Source organism: Catharus ustulatus, chromosome 7 (genome assembly GCF_009819885.2).
Source record: "Catharus ustulatus isolate bCatUst1 chromosome 7, bCatUst1.pri.v2, whole genome shotgun sequence".
In the NCBI taxonomy this organism is placed as follows: domain Eukaryota; kingdom Metazoa; phylum Chordata; class Aves; order Passeriformes; family Turdidae; genus Catharus; species Catharus ustulatus.
The window spans coordinates 18,544,893-18,568,257 of record NC_046227.1 but is presented as its reverse complement, the minus strand read 5'-3'; the positions used below and the strand labels follow the sequence as shown (position 1 = coordinate 18,568,257).

At 35.7% G+C, this 23,365-nt stretch overlaps 1 protein-coding gene across 2 annotated transcripts in view; it reads left to right on the top strand.

The window, feature by feature from the left end:
• GAD1 (glutamate decarboxylase 1) overlaps positions 1-22,335 on the top strand; it is a 33,229-nt gene extending 10,894 nt beyond the window's left edge. For both annotated transcript variants that reach the window (XM_033064078.2, XM_033064079.1), the window contains exons 6-17: positions 1,368-1,458; positions 5,953-6,065; positions 7,437-7,552; positions 7,655-7,734; positions 7,939-7,993; positions 9,094-9,210; positions 9,366-9,430; positions 12,672-12,750; positions 14,342-14,491; positions 15,815-15,922; positions 16,597-16,686; positions 18,242-22,335. In XM_033064078.2, coding sequence (XP_032919969.1) covers positions 1,368-1,458; positions 5,953-6,065; positions 7,437-7,552; positions 7,655-7,734; positions 7,939-7,993; positions 9,094-9,210; positions 9,366-9,430; positions 12,672-12,750; positions 14,342-14,491; positions 15,815-15,922; positions 16,597-16,686; positions 18,242-18,415 — 1,238 coding nt within the window. In that variant the 3' untranslated portion in view covers positions 18,416-22,335. The remainder of the gene's footprint in view (positions 1-1,367; positions 1,459-5,952; positions 6,066-7,436; positions 7,553-7,654; positions 7,735-7,938; positions 7,994-9,093; positions 9,211-9,365; positions 9,431-12,671; positions 12,751-14,341; positions 14,492-15,814; positions 15,923-16,596; positions 16,687-18,241) is intronic.
• Positions 22,336-23,365: the final 1,030 nt, after the last annotated feature.

Here is a 23,365-nt window from a genome sequence, read left to right as displayed (position 1 = left end):
GCTGCTCGGATCGCCTGACTGCCCAGAACACGCAGTCTGCTGTGGGCTCCTGGGGCTCACATTTTCTCTCGAGGCGAGGCTCCCTTCAAAGTCACCGGCTCTGAATCTATAGCCCAGCCTTAGGAGATCGCAGGCGCATTAACAGCTATGGGAGGTCAGCGAAATGTCACTTAAGATAACTTCCCAGTCAGTGTGTCCTGGAAAGGGAAAGAAGTGCTGATTTGTAAAGCAAACAGCCAAGCCACGGTGGTATTTCTGTCTCTAGCCCCGACCCGTGGTTCCCCGGGCGGGAGCAGCCCGGGTGCGGAGCATCCTCTTCAGGAAGTGTCGCGATGTGGCAGCGCCGGCAGGCTCACGCCTCCAAAAGATTTCTGCTGTCGCTCGGGGCAGAATTGCATTTATTTCTTTATGTCAAAAGATGCTGATGTTCCTAGTGTTGAACCAAATCCGACGTGACAGGGTCCCTCCAGGCGTCGAGAGCTGACCTCCCTTCTGGGGCCGGGCTGTCCCCAGTGTGCTGAACGTCCTTCCCCATCGAGCAGAGAGGTCTCAGTCGTGACACCTCCCACCTCCCCTCAACGCCCGTATCAGTTGTTAGGAATTTCCTCTCTTCAAGCTAGAAAAGTAGACCCCCAGCAGTCGGGATTATCGCTTATAAACGTCGTTAAAGCAACTTCGGCTGAACTACAGAGATGTGATTTATTTCGGTTCAATAGCAAACTCTGTTTAAGGAGGTGAATTCTAGCTTGTAAACCATGTGGGGAAAGGGCCTGAGTCGAGGAGCTCTTGGAGGACCCTCTCCCCACGCTGCAGCGCTGGGATATTCCCGCCGAGACCCTGCGAAACGTCTCCCCGTGTCCTTGTAGCTCGGGAAGAGACTGGATCCTCCGCACCCCTCTCTCACTCCTGCAGACCCAGTTCAAGCGCCTGAGGCTTCCTCTCTTCCTCATTCAAACGCAAACAGCCTCAGTACCTGGAGGTTGTTACTGCCTAGGGTGTGTCCCCCACTGCGTACTCATCGCCCCAGCACGCAGCACTACAGAAAGTCGGAAGAGGGCTCTGGAAAGGGGCTAATCCAAGCCCTGGAGCAAGTCCCTGAGGTGTTTACCGGCTCAGTTGATTCCGAGGTTCTCTTTTAAAAGCAAATTACTCCATAACAAGCTCCCATCCAAAATCTTTTTTCAAGTTGGTAATAAGACATCCATGAATGTTTGCTATCGGTCTCCCCATAAGCAGGACTTGCTTTGAAAACTGCTGCATGTGTTCTGAGTACAAACCTATGATTTGAGTCAGAAAAGGTGGATGGTTTAAATTTGAAACCTGAGCGATATCGGTAGAGTCTAAGTTGCTCTCAATTCTCTTTTCAGGTCATCCTCGCTTTTTCAATCAGCTGTCCACAGGACTGGACATTATTGGCTTGGCTGGGGAGTGGCTGACATCTACTGCTAACACAAACATGTAAGCAGTGTCTTGTCACCAGTGACTGGTGCTTACATGGGCTGCCATGTGTCGTGGTAGATAGGTATTGTCACAGATATGAATAATTTTAATTTAAAAATTATTAATGTTACGTCTTCCAGAGAAATGTCTCACTTTTTTTTCTTAATGTGTCAGTAATACAATGAAAATAGTTTTTTTTATAAATAGAAATGCAAATACCCGAGAGCACATGGTAAGTAAAACATGATTATTCTAATATAATAACATGAAATTATTTTCCCTCTTTTGGAACAATCTTCTTTATCTATTTTTTTTTTAAGTCTTGTCTCTAGACTCAGAACAAATCTGCAGCTATCCACATATTAACACAAGATATGGAAAAATTTATTTTCTTCTCTACTGTTGACTTCAGAGATAGCAGGCTTGAGGCAATACCTTCTGCTCATGTACTAGTAAAGAAGTGGCTTCTGAGTAGCTTCAAAATGATTAAATATGTAACACTGAAAAATAATTTTATGCTAATGAAGGAATTAGTCTAAGATTAATAGTCATGTGTAAATGAATAAACGGAAGTATAAAAAAAGTAAAATTTGACATCTGAATGCATCAAACAAGAAACTTTTCCTAATTTTTCTTGTCCTCAAAGTTAATGAAAGCTAAATTTTAGTGTAAGGTATTATAATGAATTTTTACAACAGAGTGCAATTAATTAAAAAAACCCCCAAACAACTACACTAAACAAAAACAACCACAAAAAAAACCACCAAAGAAAACCCCCAACAACCCCAAACCAATAAGAAAAAACTCCAAACTACTAAAACCTACCAAACCTTCTAGTCAGTTTTTATTTATATTTTGATTTCTGTATGTTCAAAAATGGATGGGAGTCCAAATATTCAGCAGGTAAGACTGCTCTCTTTTAGTCCTGTACTGAATCTGCTTTAACTGTAAAGTGACCTCTGTTTTGGGGAGTTTGTTGCTAATTGTCATACGAAATGTATCTTCAGATTGGAAAATGAACAATATTTTCACTGGCCTGTGAGTATGTGGTTCATTAAGTACAGCTGATGACTAGCAGCTCTATGTAGATTAGGAGCTGTGCCTGTTTTTTGACATTAACAATAAAATAAAATCCTAAGGTGCTCCAGCCAAAACCAGCCTTCTCTTTGTAATAATCATCTTATTTAGTTCTCTGTTTGCTCAAAATTGGTATGAGACATTCAGATTTAAAAGCTGGTTGGGAAGAAAACTCAGCAATATATATTTTAATTGTCAAACAAGTGTTGCAAAGTGCTTTAAAGTGCTTTGAAGTGCCTTTTTAGCAGCACAATTAAAAGTGAAAGTATTTCTGATAACATTTCTAAAAAAACCCCTTTGCTTAAAGGTTGTTTCTCTGTGACAAAAATTTCAGTGTCACTTTTCCCAAGCCTGTTTGACTAACTTAGTTATCCCAGTTTAGTTATCCTTTTGTCATTACACAAACCTGATAGGACATAAAATAATTTAGCTCTGTGGCAGACTGTGACAGGATAAAGAAATACTATGACATCATTATTAATAACATTGCACTCATTTAGTCACTTCTTAAAGAGTAACTCTTTTAAATTGATGTTTTCATGTTTTTTAAAGTAAGCTGTTAAATAGCTAGTCTCTCATCCATTTGTGCTTTAAACAGGAAGATATATTGAAAATACTTCTCTGTGAACATGAAAATTTAGTATCTATTTGTTAGTATGAGTCTTAGTGTGCTCTTTTTTCAGGAAACCAAAATCAACATGGTGTGCTTTGAAGTAACACAGTAATTGCAAGTAAGGTTAAAGCAAGATGTCTGTAAAATATGATTCGAAGGGCTGTCAGAGAAGGTTTTAAAAATAACCAAATCACCTCTGTGACCTCTGGGGAACATACTATTTGTTTTGAGCAGTGTTCCAGCACACAAGAACAGGTTTTGACCTTTACCCAGAAACTGTTCTAACCTGTTACAGATACAGGAGCACATAACTCACAAGCACAATAACATTGAACTACAGTAGGGAATGTTTTCCATTTACCAATTTTTCTTTTCTACAGATAAACAATACTTAAAATATTTATGAACAATTAAAAGTATGTGTTTTCTTTTGCAGATGAGTTTTGAGTAATCAAAACATCTATACTCTCTTGAAATTTTAAATTATCATTAGGAAATATTACTTAAATGTCACTGTGAAGATAATATTTAAAATTAAACATAATAAGCTTCTCACATTGAATTGGAAATAATGTATCAATGTGCTATTCATAGCTCAATCACTAATCATGAAAATTTCAGGATTTCATTATTCATGTTCTAGAGATCTGTAGCATAGGGCATTCTCTCACCATGCAGCAGCCAACAGAGGTTAAAAATAAATATTATCTGGAAGTTCTGTTTATGCCCACTGTTCTGAGACAAGGGAATATATTGGCATTTTCAGTATTATGCAGATATGCTTATGAATAGAAAATTGATGTAAAATGCTCTGTGTTGATTCTCAAACTGCTTTTTACATACTGGCCCACAAGAAAATGGTAGCTAGAATGATTTGGTCTGATAAAGAGATTTGTCCTTTAGGTGAGAGCAGAATTAAGCCAGCACTGGCTTATACCAAAAACCTTAGTGCATTCTGTTAGTAAAGAGCTGATACCCATGATTGTTATAGTTAATTCACAGAAATGCCTGTAAAGGTTGTAAGTATAGGAAAAATCTGATCAGCATTTTTTTAGGAGATTGATTCTAAAGTTAGATGTTCTTTTTAAGCCAAACACATTTTTTTTTTATTTTACTGAATTTTTCAAAATAATTTAAGTTTAAAGCGAGTAAGGTGGAGTGAACTTTAACAAGACATGATTTGTAAATTCGTAGCCATCATCTAATATAGCTTCATTGGCCTTGTACTTTATAAACATCTACTGTCATTTATTTATTGTCTGTTTTTGGAGACTCAGAAAATAACTATAGAACAGAATAAACAAGTACTATTTTCTTTGTGTTTAAATAGATTCAAAATTCAGTGTGCAAGGTCTCAGAACAAAACTCAAAATTTGTTTGAACTGGTGGGGAAAAAATAATCACATTGACTTAAGAGTACCTTGTATTGAGCTACAGTGATCTATACACTGCTGAGTTCCTGTGGACATTAGTTGATCATTCTGCCTAAATAAAGTTTGGAATATATTCTAGACTTGCAGTGCTCCAACCCAAAGCCACTGTTAGCAGACGCTGGTTTATTAATTTTGTCCATTTGTAAATAGTGGCAGTACCCAAACTTGAGATCAATATTCAACTATCTCTGCCAGTTCTAATGATAGTAAAAACAAAATAGGTAGTAATTTGGCTTCTGAAAATAGCAATCACAATAATAAAACAAATTACACATTTTTAGTCTTAAGGGAGTGTTTTAAAAATAATGGTGGTGTTTCTCTGATGGACTAAGGACACATAAAAATTGAAAAAAAATATTAACGATGTAATCAACCAGTGTAGCTGTAAATAAAAGAGAAGCCTTTTCAAACACTTGTTCCTTTCTTAGTATCATGTCTCATTCAATTTTGCTATACCTATTCTCAAAATATCACTTTAGTATTAGAGAGATAACAAATATGTTTTGGTGAAATTTTTCAAGTGGAGGATATCAGTTGAATCTGAAATGTCAGTGTGTCATGCTCTTATAGATTCCTTTGGAAATCAGAGGTTGATTTTTTCATTTCTCTCTGCTTCCTTTCTCCCCTTGCTTATTTTCTGTCCCCATGCACAGCAAACAGAATTTGTTTACAGCATTAGGAATTTATCCATGTACCTTGATCACCAAAAATAGTTGTATGGTTGTCAGTTTCCATCCACATATCTGACTCTGACATCAGGGCATGCCAGGATATGTAATGTTTTTTGGCCTCATTAAGTGGATACAATAGTTGACTGCTGACTTGGTTTTGGTAATTGGTAATTAGGAAATCATCATTTGTAATTACTCTTGACAGTTATTGATCATGTTGTATTGTAGAAGTAAGTTGTCCTTGGAGATCATCAACAGAATAAATCCACATAATTAATTATATTTAGATTTTGAAATCCTAGCTCAATACTTCTAATTATGATTTTGTTTAGCTCAGTGAAGTTCATTGTTTTCATAAGGATTTAGCCGTGTGTTATTCCACAAGTGTGGAATTGGCACTTTGGGAAACAGTTGTTTTGTAGGACAACCTTGTACAGAAGTCAGCAACACTATGATGTGGAACATTAGGTCTTACATTCACTATATGGAAACCTGAAAAATAACTAATAGTGCAGGTTTCTTTCATCAGTATTTCCAATATTGTCTTCCTGAGGATTTTTGCTTGGGTAAAGGTTAAGGATCAGAATCTCGAGTTACAGGAAAACTTTTCAAAACCTTGAGCATTTTAACAAAGAATCACAGACTGAGAATTTATTGTGTGTTTTTAGAATCTGTATCTATACTGTGTTTGTTTGTTTCTTTTGCTTTATCCATGCAGGTTTACCTATGAAATTGCCCCTGTTTTTGTCCTCATGGAACAAATAACACTTCGAAAGATGAGGGAGATTATCGGATGGTCCAATAAGGACGGTGATGGAATATTCTCACCTGGTGAGTTTTTCTTATCTGTTTTGGTGGTTTGACTAAAACTTCAAAAGTTAAAATAAACAAAAGTTGTGTCTGAATATTCACACTGTCTGCAACCAAAGCAGTGAGTCAGATATTTAGAAACAGGAATGCTTTGTTTAAACATAACACATTAAAATTGGGGCAAAAATTATTTCTGCATATGGCTATGTACTATGGCTGGTCAGCATTTAAAACTTGACTATGGGCTCTGGTGCACAGTTAGGCATTTAAACACTCCTTTTTTAAGCTTTACTTCTGGAGGTGCTGAGCAATCACAGCTCCTAGACTAGAAGTTCTCAAAAATCATGTAATGATTTCTCTGGTGGTCAGTAAGGCTTTGGGCTCACAGTCAGGAAAAGGTTATGATTGTCTGTCACTTTCTGGGACACTTTATCTGGCATATAAGGTGATTGGATTCACAAGTATGATTCTAGTATAAAGACCAAGACAAAGTGTCTTCCCGTGCAAGGAACATAAAGGCAGTGAGCAGTGACAGAAATGACTGAAGATGACCAGTGTGAAGGTCCTGGGCCAACGTGTGAACAGTGTGGGTACCCAGCAGAACTTTTCTGGACTTGGCTTGAGGGAACACCATCCTGTTACAGAGCACAAAGGACAAAACATCTCTTTTTTGGAATAACTCATGCATGATCTCCAGTCCCATCTGCTATAAAAATACACATTTTTCTGTGTTCTCACCAATGAAAAAATTTCAGAGGAAGAAGTCATCCTAGGCTTAGGGGTGAGATTGATCTTATTAAAGCTTGAGGTCTGCACCAAAGAATTTAGCTAATTGTTCAGGGCCCTTCTTAGCAGCAAACCAAGAGAAATAGATGCTTTCCCTCTATTAAAATTCTTCAAAAGTAAGTGTGAAAATAGATTAGCTGAATCATAGCCTGTGAAGTGCCTCTTTCCCATAACTGACTGTGAGGGGGTTTAGAAGTAGCTCAGCTGTAGAAATCCAGCTTTATGTATCTACTTCAGTAAGATGGGATAAGTCCATCCAGTATGTGACATTTCTACAATCTCAGACAAGTTTATAAGTTCCTACTGTTCTTGCTAACAAGAAGGTATCATGCAAAAGCAGCACAATGAAAGCTGAACTTTTAGGAGTGTGTTACAAAATGATAGCAATTGAAAGAGATGGCATTTAGGAAATTCTGATTATCACTTTGGCTTTCTCGAGAGTCTGTCCTATGCTATTTAGACAGATGCCTGTGCATTTCAGAGAAATATTTTTTCATAGTTCACTGCCACTTTCACTGCATTATGCAAATGACACGTGTATGTCTTGGTATAATATACTTTTTTTATTATCACTATTTTATTGTTCATTTATTTATTCATTCACAGGAGGAGCGATCTCCAACATGTACAGCATAATGGCTGCACGCTACAAGTATTTCCCTGAAGTTAAAACCAAAGGCATGGCTGCAGTCCCTAAACTGGTTCTCTTTACCTCAGAGCATGTGAGCTTAATACACTGCTAATCCTTAATTTACTGACATATGTTGTGAAAATGCTTCCTCATTAAACAACCCCACCATTTCATGTTCATATGTTTGCTGCAGAGTCACTACTCAATAAAGAAAGCTGGAGCTGCACTTGGATTTGGAACAGACAACGTTATTTTGATAAAATGCAATGAAAGGTAGGATGAATACTAAAGTTTTAATAGATTAAATGTGTTCATCTGTTAAATTTGTTTTATTGTGTTTAAGAGCTGATTCAGTACAGTGTGTCAAGTTGCTAATGGCCTGTTGAGAAAATCCTATTAAATTATTTCAACTGCAGCTATTATTTCCATAGATATTCTTAAATTTTCTTTGTCTTTCCGTTTCTGTGATAATTACAGAGGCAAAATAATACCAGCTGATTTGGAGGCAAAAATTCTGGAAGCAAAAGAAAAGGTTTGTGTTTTTAAAAATTAGTGCTTAACTGCTTGGCTTAGTAAAATTGCTTCTTCCTTTGAAGCCTGAGTGTTGATATTAAAGAGAACATTATAATGATATAAATATAGTAACAGTATTTTTATATGCTTAATTATACATTCATGTATTATTTACAGAGTTATCTATATCTTGTTAAGGTTTCCATTTTCTGTTTGAAATCAAAAGACTTTTGACTCTTAAACCACAACTGTAGTTCATAATTTTTAAAAATAACTTCCTGTTTAGAAATATATGGAAACAAGTATGGAAACACAAAATCTAAGCTACTTTTATCTAAACTTTTAGGTTTAGCCAAACCCAGAAAAGATTCTACAGAGCCCTTAAAAATCCTATAGATTTCATGAAGGTGGCATGTATACTCATTAAATATAGAATGTAAGCTTAAATTTTAGGCATTAATTGCTATTTCTTGAATTAATGCAGTAGAAAAAACCATGAATTTTTTATAAAATAACCAAAGAGAAATCAAGATTATTATTTTTTTAAATTTCTTAACTTCTTTACATTTGAACACTCTATGAAATGGCAGTTCACATTTATTTAATCTAATTCAAAATTCTTTCTGTTTGATCTGATAGTTTCTCATTTATTGTTTTTGTTTTAGCTTGCTTTGTTCTGTTTATTAGTAGATAAAGATTAAAGTAACAATTTCAAGCCTTCAAATCGTGACTTACAAATCATATTTAATTTATTTTTGTTTATACTGCTGTAAAAGTCCCAAATTTACTTGAATATTGCTCATCTTCCACTACATTGTTTTAATCTCCTCATTGAAAGAGATTAGACAAAATAATATTCGTTATCTTCTGACTAGTTAATTTTGTGAAGTTACAAGGAAAGAAAGAAAAAAACAGAGTTTGTTCTTACCGTGTATATGGTAGTATAAGTAGTTAGTTTCTACTGTTGCTTATGTTGTGCCTTTCACATGGGAAGAAAAACATTTTTAGGTTACAAAATGAGATAATGTTCCTGTATGGAATTATTTTCCTTTTGTTGTCTTTATTGTTTTTTCTGAAAGCGTTTTCAATTTATAATTGATATTTTAATTTTTATTGTAGGGATACGTTCCTCTTTTTGTAAACGCAACTGCAGGCACAACAGTATATGGAGCCTTTGACCCAATACAGGAGATTGCAGATATATGTGAAAAATACAACCTCTGGCTCCATGTAGATGTAAGTAACAAAAAAGTGCTGCTGTTCAGGCAAAAGAGGACCTTCGTTTACACTTCCTTTCTTGAATTAAAATATTTGTTACAGATCCTGAGTAAACTAAAATCGGTTGAGCTTTTTTAAAAAAATGAGTCTTCTCTTTTTTCTTTCTCTTCCAGGCTGCCTGGGGAGGTGGGCTCTTAATGTCTCGAAAGCACCGTCATAAACTGAATGGAATAGAAAGGTACTACACAGGGCTTATTTGTATTATTGCTCTTAAAGTACTTGCATAAGCTACATGACACTTCAACAGATTCATGAAAATACTACTTTGCAACATTAAGGAGTTTTAACACTAAATTAAACAATAGTGAGGCAAAAGGGAAAGGTTCAGACTAGGGAGATTGAAACAATACTAGAGAAGAAATTTGTAATGTACCATTGGGTGAGAGGTAAGTTTTCAGCAGATTTGAAGGAAGACAATGAAATTACTTGGCAAAAAGGAAGGGAAATTGTTCTATGCGTAGCTTTGAAGGGATCATAAGTCTGGGACTGGATGGACAAGTATTTGAAGAAAAAATGAAGTGTGAGAGCTAGACAATCTCTGAAATGTAGGGTTTTGAGAATAGCAGTGATAAGTGAGGGGTCCAGGGAAGATGTTTGAGCATGAACATCCACAGTGCGAATTTATAGGGGTTCTCTTTTGAAAGATGTTTGCAGTTTTTCTGGAAATAAAGAGTATATGTTCATGAGTGTTCTGTACATGGAACACATACATAGTCTTATATTGCTCAAATTGATGGATGTATACAACAAAGAGAGGAGGTGGAGACTGAATTAGTAGCAATTTTCAGGGACAAGTTTCAGTACCTTTAAAGCTTGAAAGGACTATGACAGACAGAGCTGCTACACTTCTGCTGTACTAGGGCGAATATTGAGGTAAGAAAGGGTCACAGATGCTCACCTGTCTCAGGGCACAGGGGCCTGTGCATTGGTGCCATGTGGGGATTACATGAAACAAGCAGGAAATTCTTGTAGAGGTCAGAGTGAAGTCTGCAGAAAAGACCATGTGTGTTCCCCCAGGTACTTAACCCAGCTTACCAAGATTCCCACTGGGACCAGAAGCCAGCTTTCAATTGAATCAAATTTAAAGAGGCAAAGCATTGGTGTTGGTAGTGACAGAGTGTGACCCTCCCACTGGTCCTTACAATTTCAACTCAGGAGTCATTCCAGGCACACTCTCTGGCACAGTTATTCCCATACCCATTGATGACAAGTCTGTAGAAGATGCTGTATTTGCAGTTCCATGGGTGTGCTGGTCTCTAGATTTCCTCTGAAGCGCTCTACCATAAAATGGTGCCCATCTGAAAAAAAATCAGAAAAGCAATGAAGAATCTGAAATTTTAGACTTTTTCCATCATTGCAGATATCAGCCTTCAGGGAAGCAAAAAATATTTGAAGCAAGCTCTATCCCCGTACTTTTAAATTAGCACCAAATTTCTTCCTTGAGTTGGCCATTCTGAATATGGGCACCATGTAAAATTGTAAAGTAAGTACAGTGAGCAGTGCTCTTCCTTAGGGAAAACAAATTATTCTAGGTTTGGGCATCTCATACAGTAAGTGAAGAACAAGTACAAACATCAAGGATAGTGTATGGAAGGACTGGCAGCAAAACCATGTATACCCTTCTGTTGCAAGGACAGCAGCATGTGGTGTGGAATATTCTGAAGTAGCAGAATCCTATCAACCTTTGCCCAGCCCAATTGGCTTGTGACTCATGGCAATGTGTTTAATATTAAGTCAGCATTGCAAAATAAGATACAGAGGTTTGGTCACAGGAATTTGGCACACCCCTTTTGACCTGAGGTCAACCCTGAGGTGCTAATTAATGCTGTAATTTTAAGCAAATACGGAAAGCAGCAGGCCGTGAAGCGTGAAATGATTTCTTTCCTAGTCAGCTATAGAGATCTTCAAATGGGATGGGGCCCATGTGCACGGTGTAATTGCCTGTCACAGGCCCCAGCTGGGCTCTGTGCTCACACTCAGCTCATACTTGGCCTGCTCACACACATTGGCATGGAGCACTGGCATGCTACCATGGCAAGAGCTGGGATTGCCTGTGGTAGGACAACCTCTGGCTGGGGGCTGCACTGAGGAGAGAGTGACAGCTTCATGTTAAAATAAATCTAATGCTCCTTGTGAGGAATGACTTAAAATTGTCCTTGTTTGAAGCCCTGAAAGTTAAATTAATGTGCTAAACTGAAGGCATGGTGTTTTAAGATGGAAATAATTTGTTATATAAATTCCTTTTTCCTGACTGCTCCATCTGAACTATTAGTGAAGATGTTCTAAAAGATAATTGCCTCCTAAATTGGAGGTATTTATCTGCAGGTCTGCACTGCATAAGCTGATGCTAGATGGATGGTGAGCTCCCCAGGTGCAGCACAGGCTGAGCTGTTCTTTCAGCTGAGGGGTGCCACAGTCTAACCTAGCGCATACAGGGGCTGGAATTGTACCTAAAAATCAGTAGTCCTCAGATTGGGGTGAAGACATCACTGTGTTGCTCAAAACAGAAACTGTGGTTGTGTGTGTCCTCTGAGAGCAGGGTGTAGAAGAAGACCAAATACCTTTTAATTTTCTTTGTAAAAACACATGCATAGCCTGTGAAATACAATTATGCACTTTGCTTCTCTGCAACATGCCGTGAATCAAGGGGACGCTTGGTAATTAATTACTTAGGGTGAAAAGGTCAATGGATGTGCAATGTTGGCACATTTATTTCAGTGTCACCATTAAACTCTCTAGGATAGTATGTTGAAGTACAGAACATCTGTTTGACTTGTAAATTAGGTGATCTTGTGCATTCACTTGTGTTTACATGTAAGAAATTTTAAGCTTTACATGAAGAATGGTAGGGTATGGTATAAAGTTTTAGGGCCTTTTAACAGTCCATGGGCTTGACAAACAAGGGCTGTGGCTCTAACTGGGAAAGCACGTAAGCGTGCAGAATGTCTTCTTATTTCCTTTCTGTTTTTCCAGCAGCTGTTTAGGTGTTTAGTGTGTGTATTCTCCCACAATTCCTATTAGTCCCTTAATTCTCTGGCACCCTTGCTTTGTACCTCAGTTCCTTGAATTGATAGAATGTGTCAGAACGGTTTTGTTATTTTTATTAGTGCTATTTCTAGAAGAGAACTCTTCTGGGAATTATGTTACTGTGTCAGCTAATCAGTCTCATACTAATTAGCTGATATTAATAATAATATAAACTAATCACAATTCTGAAATTGCAATGTTAACACGAAAAAAACTCCTTTCCTGGACAGCATAGCTGGGAAAGGAGACAGTTAAGACAGTAATAATATCCATGGTGATATCATCATGGTCTAAACTCCATATATTTCCAGCTGAAAGCAGAAAACAAAGGTGACTGCTTCAGATTTAGTTTCTGTTTTCCAGACAAATCTAAACGTGTAATTTTTTTGCAGAGCCAACTCAGTCACTTGGAATCCACACAAGATGATGGGTGTGCTGTTACAATGTTCTGCCATTCTTGTCCGGGAGAAGGTCTGCCTCATATTTAATAATTAAACAATTAAAAAAAAATTTTAAAAAATATAAATACCAAGCCCTACTTTTTAAGAGGGTACTGCAAAATCTGTTTAATTCCAAAACTTCTTTTGGAAGGAATAATTGTGTGGAATTACATTGTGTTTTGGAAGTTGTTTTATCTGTCTGGGGTTTTGGGCTTTTTTTATTAAAGTTGTAGACTGCATGGGTCAGATCCTCACCTGTTGGATCTCTGTGTATTCTGATAACAACAATAGAACCATGCTAATGTATTTCATTTGAGCACCTGCCCCATTGTTTCTATGATACATTGAACATAGAGCCTCAGTCTTAGTGCTTGGTCACAATCTAAACTGCTTGAGTAAGAAGCAAGTTTTTACCTTACACAGGGGTTTAGAAGTTTCCCAGTTCTGTCGAAAACATGCTGCTTTTATTATGACTGTACTTTTAGGGCTGACATCTACATTCTTTGTTGTCATCAATGAAAGTAAAACCAGTGTCTTTTTTCTTTTAAGCAATACACATTTCTATTAAATGATAAAAAGGGAAATCGTGTCAGTTGTGGATAGGACTAATGATGTTGTCTATTGATCTCTTGTATGTCAATTGCTACTAGAAGTGCTTAGTTGAAAAAGTAATCCCTGTACATAGAACTGGGATGGAAGAGTTTTGTTGCAGTCCTAGGTTTGCCATTGCTCTTCCAGCCAATCCATCTCTAAACTGTGGACTGTAGCATTTATTTCCCTTTGTAAAACACATCTATTGAAGGGAAGCACGAGCCTTTGTTTAGTGGCACTCATGCTTATTGTGCCAGCTATTGCAGGATTTTGGCAAGAGTTTTTGTTCTCTATATGAGAATTTTGATAGATATTTTTGTACTTACCAGAAATACTGGTATCTTCAAGTTTCTTGCGAAAAACACTAATAAACACTAAAGGAAATGCAAACCATTTAAGTAATGTCATGTGTAAGACTTCTGTGTAACATTCAGGAATTTGCTGTTCGGTGTTTCCGCCAGACATTTTTACCAGTAGTCCAGAGATTTCTATTGGTCTGTGAACCATACTTATTTATATACAAAAAATGTCCAGTTTATGTAATTTGTGCTTATCACTAATGTTAAGTGTCATAAAACTGAACAACACACGAAATTTAAACCTTCAATTAAGTTTTTTCACTTCATTTTGTGTAGCAATCTGTTGCACTGAGAGACCACAGCTTTATTCCAGTGTGTAATTTAACAAATCATAAATCTAACTTTAAAGAACATAGCCTTATAAATTGAAGTGGGTAAAGCTAATACCACAAACTAAGTATCCAAATTTAGCTGTGAATGTTACCTCAGGGAGGGTGTTTGTGTGTGTAAAAAACATATGACTACTCAGAGACTTCTAGGAGAACCACCTCAGGTTCTGAAATTAATTTTGTGGCTCAGATTTACAAAATAAGGTCAGTATGTTATAACATGTCCCATCAAAGAACAGTTCTGTACATGTTTGAAATAGATCTTTATACATTATTAATGTGTACATTCTCTCATGCACAAGTGCCGGGTAAGTAATGGAAGTGTATGTGTTTTTCACTGTAGGGTATCCTTCAAGGCTGCAATCAAATGTGTGCAGGCTATCTCTTCCAGCCAGACAAACAGTATGATGTCTCCTATGACACTGGAGATAAGGCAATACAGTGTGGTCGACATGTGGACATTTTCAAATTCTGGTTGATGTGGAAAGCAAAGGTAAATAACAAGAGTTTAGCTCAAAAAGCAGAAATGTATTTAATTAATTTCTAAGTGTCATGGAATACTTTAACATAAATGTTTGTGTCATTACAATATCTAAAAACAGAAGTATCCAAGTATTAACTCAGAAAGGAGCTATGTGAATTGTAGAACAATGCTAGCTGTTAGTAAATTAAGATGGCAATCAGAAGAAAGGTTTAAGTCACTAGGTGAGTCCTGCAGAAAAACCATTGAAATCAGGGTACCAAAATGATCTCTTATTGTGATGCTCTACACTTGCAAACATATTTTATGACAGATTACTTGTAGTAGCAGAAGAGTAGGCTTGATGACTTACAAAGGTCCTTGGAACATGACATTTCAATGCATAGATTTTATGAGCAACTTGGAAAACAAAGCCTTTTTCTGAGGAAGCATTTCCCAAGTGATGATTCCACAGTTGATTACCTGATACTACTGTGGTGTGCCTGAATGGCTCAGTTTAAGCATGGGCTTATGTCCAGGCTTACACGTTCACAAGATGAAGGTTCATTTAGTCAAGAAAACATTTTCCATTTTTATTGCTGTATCTGCAGTCATCTAATTACTGTTATTCTTGCTCTTCTGCTGGCAAAATGGGAATTCAGTTGGGTAACTTGCCTGGAGTCTAATTTTTAAAATAAAATTGATATTAAATTCATTTATAAACTCTAAAATCATAAACCAGTTTTTACTTTGTGAGAAAATGCTTACTGCTTAATTAATGTACAAAGTGTATTTTAAAAAACCTCCAACTACTTATTATCAACATTCATATACTTTTTCTGGGATTATGATCTTGACAAAATATCAGTGGGTAGGCAAGTGACTTCTCGTAAACATATTGCAAATTTTTGCTTGCTGATTAAATGCACATTTCTAACAGACTGCTCGGAGGAAATAATTTACTTCCCAATTCTTACACTTACAACTGAGTTCCCATTCCAAATGTCTGGTCTTTCAGCAGCAGCTGTGAAGCCAGAATATAATGTCCATAATATTTTTGGAAACTGGAAAAAATACTGAAGACCTAAAATAATCTACTAAAATAGTGAAAGTCCTTGTTATTTTCATAATAAATTCTCTTAAAATGAGACAAACCAGATAGTAACTTACAACTGGGGCACCTTTAGCCACTTTTTAACCATTGATTAACTCTACTTTTAAGTTCTAAGAAATAATTCTGCTAAATATTTTCTGCCTGAAAATATTTAAGAGTGAAAGCTACCTGAAAAGCTGATTGCATCAGAGCAGAGGACAAAAAAGACCATATAATTAATACCTACTTTCTTATTAAAACAGGGTACAGTAGGATTTGAAAATCAGATAAATAAATGCCTGGAGCTGGCAGAATATCTCTACACTAAAATCAAAAACAGAGAAGAATTTGAGATGGTTTTTGAAGGGGAGGTAAGTTCACTTTCACATATGTATGAGCCAAATTTGTCTTCATGCTTCTCACAGTTCTTCAAAACAGCTATGCAAAACTGTTCTTATTTTGTAAGGAACTATATAACTGGCACCTGGGCAGTTCTTTTTGTTCAAATACATGTGGTTTTGTACCATAAATGTCAGGTTTATCTCCTCCTCTTCTGCAGAGGCCTTCTCAGTTCAGGGCATGAAGATTACCTTAGTACAACCTACTCACATACTGAGATTATTACATACGTAACTGAGAATCTGCTGTTTTTGCTGTATATTCTATTGCTGGTGCTACTACATAAACCTTTGGGTCATAGTAGAAACTTCATTTCTCCCTTTACTAAGAAAAGGAAAATTGGGTTGCCCTTGCTATGATCCTGAAAAACAGTTAGTCATAAAACTGCACAAAGGGGAAAAGCATTTACACTTCATTAGCAACCTAAATATTGCAAATGGGACAATGTATAGGGAATCTAAGGCAGCAGAGGCAAGCAGCAGTATTGCAATCTATTTCATTCTGTTTAACATGCAGGACTAGGAAAGTTAATGCTATATTTTGTCTTTCATGTCTGTGAAAAAATATACTACTGACTAGCCTTCAGTGTGAGACTGATCTGTAAAATTTTTTAAATTGATATATATATATTTGGTTATTTTTGCAGCCAGAGCATACAAATGTATGTTTTTGGTACATTCCTCCAAGTCTCAGGGGAATGCCAGATTCTGATGAGAGAAGAGAAAAGCTACACAGGGTGAGTATTTTTGGTTGAATGAAAAAAGATAATTCCAAATTCTGAGATGTTAGTTCTCCATTGCTTATTATGACCTTGATATTTGTTCACTTTTGTCTTCTATTTATATTGATGCTGAAGTCATGTTTTCCCTATAGAACCAGATTCAGAACATATTCAGTTATCCTGTGCTCACAAGTCTTACAAGTCTTCAAAACGTAGCTAGGCCTACAGACACCAGAGTCTTCTTTGGATAGGACAGCTTATCAACAAGAGAAACAGAAGGGTAATTGTTTGAAAATGCTTGGAGAGGTAAAGGACATGAAAACCTGTAAGTTCCTTCTCAGGTATTTATTTTGATTTTAAATGCCAATGCATTAATGCATTTCAGTGAAAATGAATACCCTTTGGAGGACTTTGGGATACATTTATTTGAAGTGGTAGAGGGAAGTGAAGGCATTATAGAAGCACCACTAGAAAAGATGTCATGTTATCAGGACCTGAAGGAAGCAAAATACAGTAATTTTGTAGTAGTGTTTTAGACAGAAGTGGAATGAAATAGATTCAGGAGACAAAAGAATGATTTCACAGGTGTCAAAAATAATTGCTTTTTTGTGTCTGTGTGTGTACGTGTGTGTTAGGGAAGGGAGAAGAATGGGCAAACTTGGGAGATTTAATGTAGAGGATTTAATGACTGCATCACAATGGGGAAGGAGAATAGAAATTCCTGGGTGAAATTCCTGGGTCAAGCCAGTCCATGTTACATAAAGAAATTGGCAAAAAAAGAAAGAGAGAATAGAGGAAGATAGAGGTAAGAGGTGAGAAACAGCAAAAGAGATAAAATATTTGATTTGATTAAATGTTAAATGTTAGAGGACACCATAAAACATTTTACAAAACAGTAAAAGAGCCAGACAGCTGACCTTGCCTGGCAGAGAGTAGAGCAGGAGAGTGAAGGTCTGGATGAAAAAACTGGGCTTAGTCAATACCAAATATTAAGACTGTCAGAATATTATTCCTTGTAAATTAAACCAAAGAAGTGAGATGTGGTAAATGCACAGTACTGCAAAACTACTGGAAGGTTTCCATGGCTTATGCCAACAAAAAATATTCTTTATGACATAGAGCTTGTTGAAAAATTTCCATTGTTGTCCCCACATACAAAATGCTTTGAGAATACATAAAATTCTCATGGAGAACATCCATTGCCCTCAAGAAGGTCTGGAGTGGACTTTCATACAGAAGCAAAAAATGTTTCATTGTGACAAAATCTTCAGCACAAAGAAACAAGATATACTTTTAATATATAAAATTATTACATGCTGAATACTCTGGGATGCTATTAATTTGTAAATCAAAAAGATGGATGATATTGTTGTCAATTTTCCTTTAGATAATCAACCCTACATATTTAGTTTTTCAAGCTTTTTCTTGTTACAGACGTTTTTTATTAAAACAAATGCCTATCAATTAATTTTTTCTGAATTAAGAAATGCTGTAACATACAAGGAAAGAATAATTTTTTCTTGTCTCTTTGTTTCTCTCTCTTTTTTTAATTTTTTTTTTTAATGTAAAGGTGGCACCAAAAATCAAGGCATTGATGATGGAATCAGGTACCACCATGGTTGGATATCAGCCTCAGGGCGATAAAGTCAACTTCTTCCGAATGGTCATCTCAAACCCAGCAGCAACGAAGTCTGACATTGACTTCCTCATTGAGGAAATTGAGAGATTGGGGCAGGACCTGTAGTGGTTGAATTATTTATTTCTCTAATTAATTGTTTTCCAGCACTGGCTATTTTTTTAACCCAGTTCTGCAGAACATGTTTTAAGGAAATTCTCTTTCTGTAAGTTCCAGTCTCCTAAGACATCCTAAAACAAAACAACTATAGGCTGCTGAAATATATAAGTATTGGTAGTTCATATTATTGAGGGAAAATGTATTATCTTGAAGTTGAAGTACTATTGACTCTTACACTAGTCTTGTTTATTGTAGACAGCAGAAAATTATTAAGTATTAAAATAGCAAATTAAGAACTCTGCACAGTATATATGTACAGTATAAATAAATATATATAATTATATATATATACATACATACATATATATATATATATAAAAAGTGGTTAAAAAGTTAGATCTAAGCCACAGCATGTTTTCCACTTTAAGAAAATTAAGTTTTCCTTCAACAACTTTGATGTGGATAATGTGCTACAAGTTTTTCTGCCAGACAGAAATAGACATATAGAATAATTTCTAAAATGTAGATTCTTAGGAGCTAACGAAAAATGTATAACAGTATTAGATCTTATTGTTGGTGCTTGTTGTTGCAAAACAGCAATCTCTAAGAGCACCTTTGAGTAAAATAGTTGTTCTTGCCCTTTAGTGTCAAATCAGGGGATGACAGTAGCACAGTCATTGTAACAGGTATATTATTGCTGTATTTTTAGAGGTTAATTTGTGTAGATTGTGTACATTATTGTTAAATGACTTTGTGTAAAAGGATTTAAATGTAATAGTTTTACAGCAAGATAACTGTTTGATTGTAGGTATCTGAAATATTTGCTTATTTATATGCAGAGATTTACCATGCTGAAGAGTTGTCTTGTATTTTCTTCCGTTTGTAATGTAACCTATTTATATATTATTGAAGTTCTAAATAATGTTTATGGTATTTTAGTGTATTTGTGAGCCAAAGAAAAACTACAAAAATATTAGTTGACACTTTCATTTAAATCCTAGTGCCCTTAAAGTAAAAACTCACAGATAATTTTACTGAAGCTAAGGAATTCTGACATTGTGTATAGACTACCAAACTATGGAATCCCTTTAATCTATTAGAATTATTAGAAATTTTAGTTTTATTTATTGTAACGTCAAACTGTCTGTTCAGTGTTCTGAATGCTTTTCTAGTGAGTATTGATTGCTAACCAAGGCCCCTGTTTTTGAGTTTTATTTCAGGATTGACCTCTGTGACTATTTGAACTAAATTGTGTGGGAGTTTTAACCAGCAAAATTATCTTAGTGAAATGGAATTCACTATTTGTTTGGAGCTTATAAAATGAATAAAACCAAATGTAATCTCAGTATCTTTTAATACAGATAGCTTGTCCCAATAATTTCAACTGTTTAGGCTTTTCAAAGTATAGACACCAGATTCATCTGCAGCTTGATCAGTTTTAATCATTAGATAATCAATATTACTAGAGTGGAAAAGTCCATACTGGAAACAGAGTAGTGGAACAAAATAGAGATTCAATAGTCCTGTGTTGACTGAGTTAGTGTCATGGTGATAAATGGAATATGCTACTTTCAAGTGTTTTCATATATGGTTCTTTGCAAGTCAGTAATTAATTACTTTTTCTCCCTCCCCTCCACCTCAGTAATAAAATGGAATTATTTTAGAAACTTTCTGTGAAATACAGTCATGCTATGAAGTTTTTGCAGTCTCTCTGGCCCCTGTCGGTCCTGTGGAAGGACACCTACTGGCAAGAGAGATTTCCATCCTGCAGGTCCCACTGGCAGTCTTCTGAGGATAGTATCTCATATTTGTGGCTGTGTTAGCACAAGAAGAAGCTATTACAGTGAATGCTGTATCCTACAGCACAGCCTTTCCAGCTTTTCATAGGACTCTTTCTTACTCCTCTTTCATAACCTTCTGTAAAATCTTTTCTTCAAATCGAATTGAATCAAAAAACTGCTGTATATTTGTCACTGACTTTTCAAAATAGATTGGCATTGTTACTTCATATCATTAAACCCCCTAGTAATCTTATCAATACGGTACTTCTTTCATTAGATTTCTTGCAAGACAGTGTAGTTCATTTCTTGCCTTCTTGATCTTAAACCTCAATCTTCCTCAATTATAAGCCTATTGTATTAATGTGTATTCAATACTTGCCATTTTCTGGTGCAAGCATCCATGCTGTATGACCTGAGGCCTGCAGTACAGATGTAGTTGGCATGAATATTGACCTCAGTACTAACTTCCATAATATTAAATTCCATTCTTTACAGATTCCAGCTATTCATCAAAACTAGAGTACCTCTCATGGAGAGCTGTTCTCAGAGTACAGAAAGAAGTTTGTTTTGAAGCAGTACATGTCACATTTTCATTTCAGACTTCTGTCTGAAATCTGGTCTCAGTTTTACTTTATTCAAAGGGCAGCTACAGAAGATTGAAAAAATTCTTTCAGTCCTTCTTGTTTATGAGAAACAATATGAACTAATATAATTAATCCAAAGATGTATAACTGGTGACAGCTTCACTAGAGGATTTTATGTCTTCCACACAAACATGATGGTTCTTATGATTTCCACAAGTTCTTAGGTGGGAATTTCTGATTTCCTTCACCTCCCTGCAGTACTACTAAAGCTCTAACTTACCCTCAATCCTCTAACCTTAATATTTTAACCTTATGAACCCTGTATCCAGATCACCATCTCAATATTCTCATAATAGTTTAATGTATCGGAGATGTTAATTCTCCCTGAAGCATATAAACTGGGTGAAGGGAATCGTCTTCATCCTGATGATGAAGCTGTAGGAAAGGCCATAATACAGCTGAGTGCCATTCCTACAGCAAGCCCCTGACAGTTCTGTGATCTCTGTGATTTTGCTCACTAAAATTTCTGCTTCTTCATTTAATGGAGTATCTTGTGTTTTGAAGGTCAGAAGCATGAGAGGTTCTTCCTATTGCCATTGATGGTTTGCAGCTAGGTGGGAATAATGGAGCTCCTCCTGCTTGTCTTGGAAGTGAAATAGTTAAAGCATAGGTTTGTCTCTAAAGACAGAGGGCTTAAATTTATCTCCCTGCCCTCTGCATTTATCTTGATTTTCTGCAGTGTTGTGTCTTGACACAGATGACCACAATTAGATTTTTGCAAAGGTTTTGATTCTAATATCATATTGTAGGGTGTTTTCCTATTACATATACTGTGTTAAACAGGCACTGTGCTCATACCAATTTCTGACTTGGTTAGCTGATTTTAACAGAAGAGTTATAGTCATTAATGAGAAAATGCATCTCTTTTCTTATTAGGTCATTTCCATCTGAGTAATATGCTTCTCAGACTAACGCTGACCTAGAATTTTCCTTCTTTTTAATCTATATACTATTGACTGTGAGAGATTAGGATGTATGGATATACAGAAGTATTGGCTAATGTAAAGCATTTTAATTCCAGGTGAGCAACTTTGTTTTTCTGAGGTCTAAAATATACTTGGAGGTAGCAATTTTGCCTTTAAAATCACATGGACAATCAATATAACTTTGCATGGGTGAATTCAGATCAATTGAAAAATAGGCAAGAGCTTAGCTGAGCAGGTAGGTACAGTGCTTATTAACTGATATAATTTATTTGGAAAAGACTGACCAGTGGATAAAAATCAAGAGCAGCTGGTAATTTTGAATGAGAAAAAATCTGATCATGTTATTAAAAGTAATTTTAAGATATTCACAGCAGACAGTCAGAAGCAGGGGCCTTGGGAATAATCCCGAATTTTAAAATCATCATGGAGTTAGCTCATAATCTGTTTTTTGAATGGTGACAAATATGAGGAGATTTTTTAAACAGAATCTCTGTTTTGTGGTTTAAGAAATGTTGAAGTTATAAAGAAGTTATGCAATGCAGTTTTAATTTTTCAATAAAAGTTTATCTTAAAAATGACTGATTTGTCTCATATAATTTTTGTGAGATCTTTTGTTTCCTTAAGAATATGAGACAAAAGCGGTGTAACATTATCCCTTACCTTAAAAATAGTAAGGAAAATGCTAAGGCAACTATTTAATTTTAATTGCGGATTGAACGTGAGCTTGTACAACAAAGACTGAGGAAGATCCACAAGCACAGAAGCTTGGTAAGTTTGGACAGGATTGTTGAGACACTAGTACTGTGTATAATATGAAAAATGTGCTTTAAAATCTTGGCTTCTAGACAATATTTTGGGGCAATCCAACATTCTCTTGTAGAACATAAAGTAACTTTAGGATTTTTTAATACCAAATAGATTGAAAGACTGTACATTTTGAATTCAGAAAAGTATAAAATTCTTTTTTTTATGGTAAGGATAAATTGCTGCTTTACTCATTATCCATAGAACTGTCATAGGAAATAGTATATAGTATATAGGAAATTTTATTTTGACTGCTATAGGATAGGATGACCATCCTTTAAGTAGGATGAGTTTTCTTAAGAACAGTTTTATTTCCAAGTTAAATATTTTACGAAGCAAACTAGTTATGAGAAAAATACATGCAAATAAATTTATTAAGTCAATTAGTGTAGCATACAAATGTTATCATGAAAAGCACTAAAAGTTATGGGAGATTATTGTATGGTGTGAGTATTAAGGAATATATTATATATTATATATTATATATTATATATTATATATTATATATTATATATATTATTATAATATATAAATTTACACACAGACTGTTCTGTAAAATGTTAGGACCACCACAAATCTGTTTGTAGCTAGTACAGCTCTCTTTTGTCAACAGAATTACACCTGCCTGAATTTCTTCTGTAGTGTTTGATAATTTGCAAGTTATGACAGTTATACTGAGGGTGATGATATATGAATTGGGAGTAGCACTCACTCAAGAACAGCAGCTAAGTGAGGAGGAGATGAGAAGATGCAAGCACTATCTGAAAGCAAAGGATAAAAGGAAGGATGGCTGCAAAACAGAAG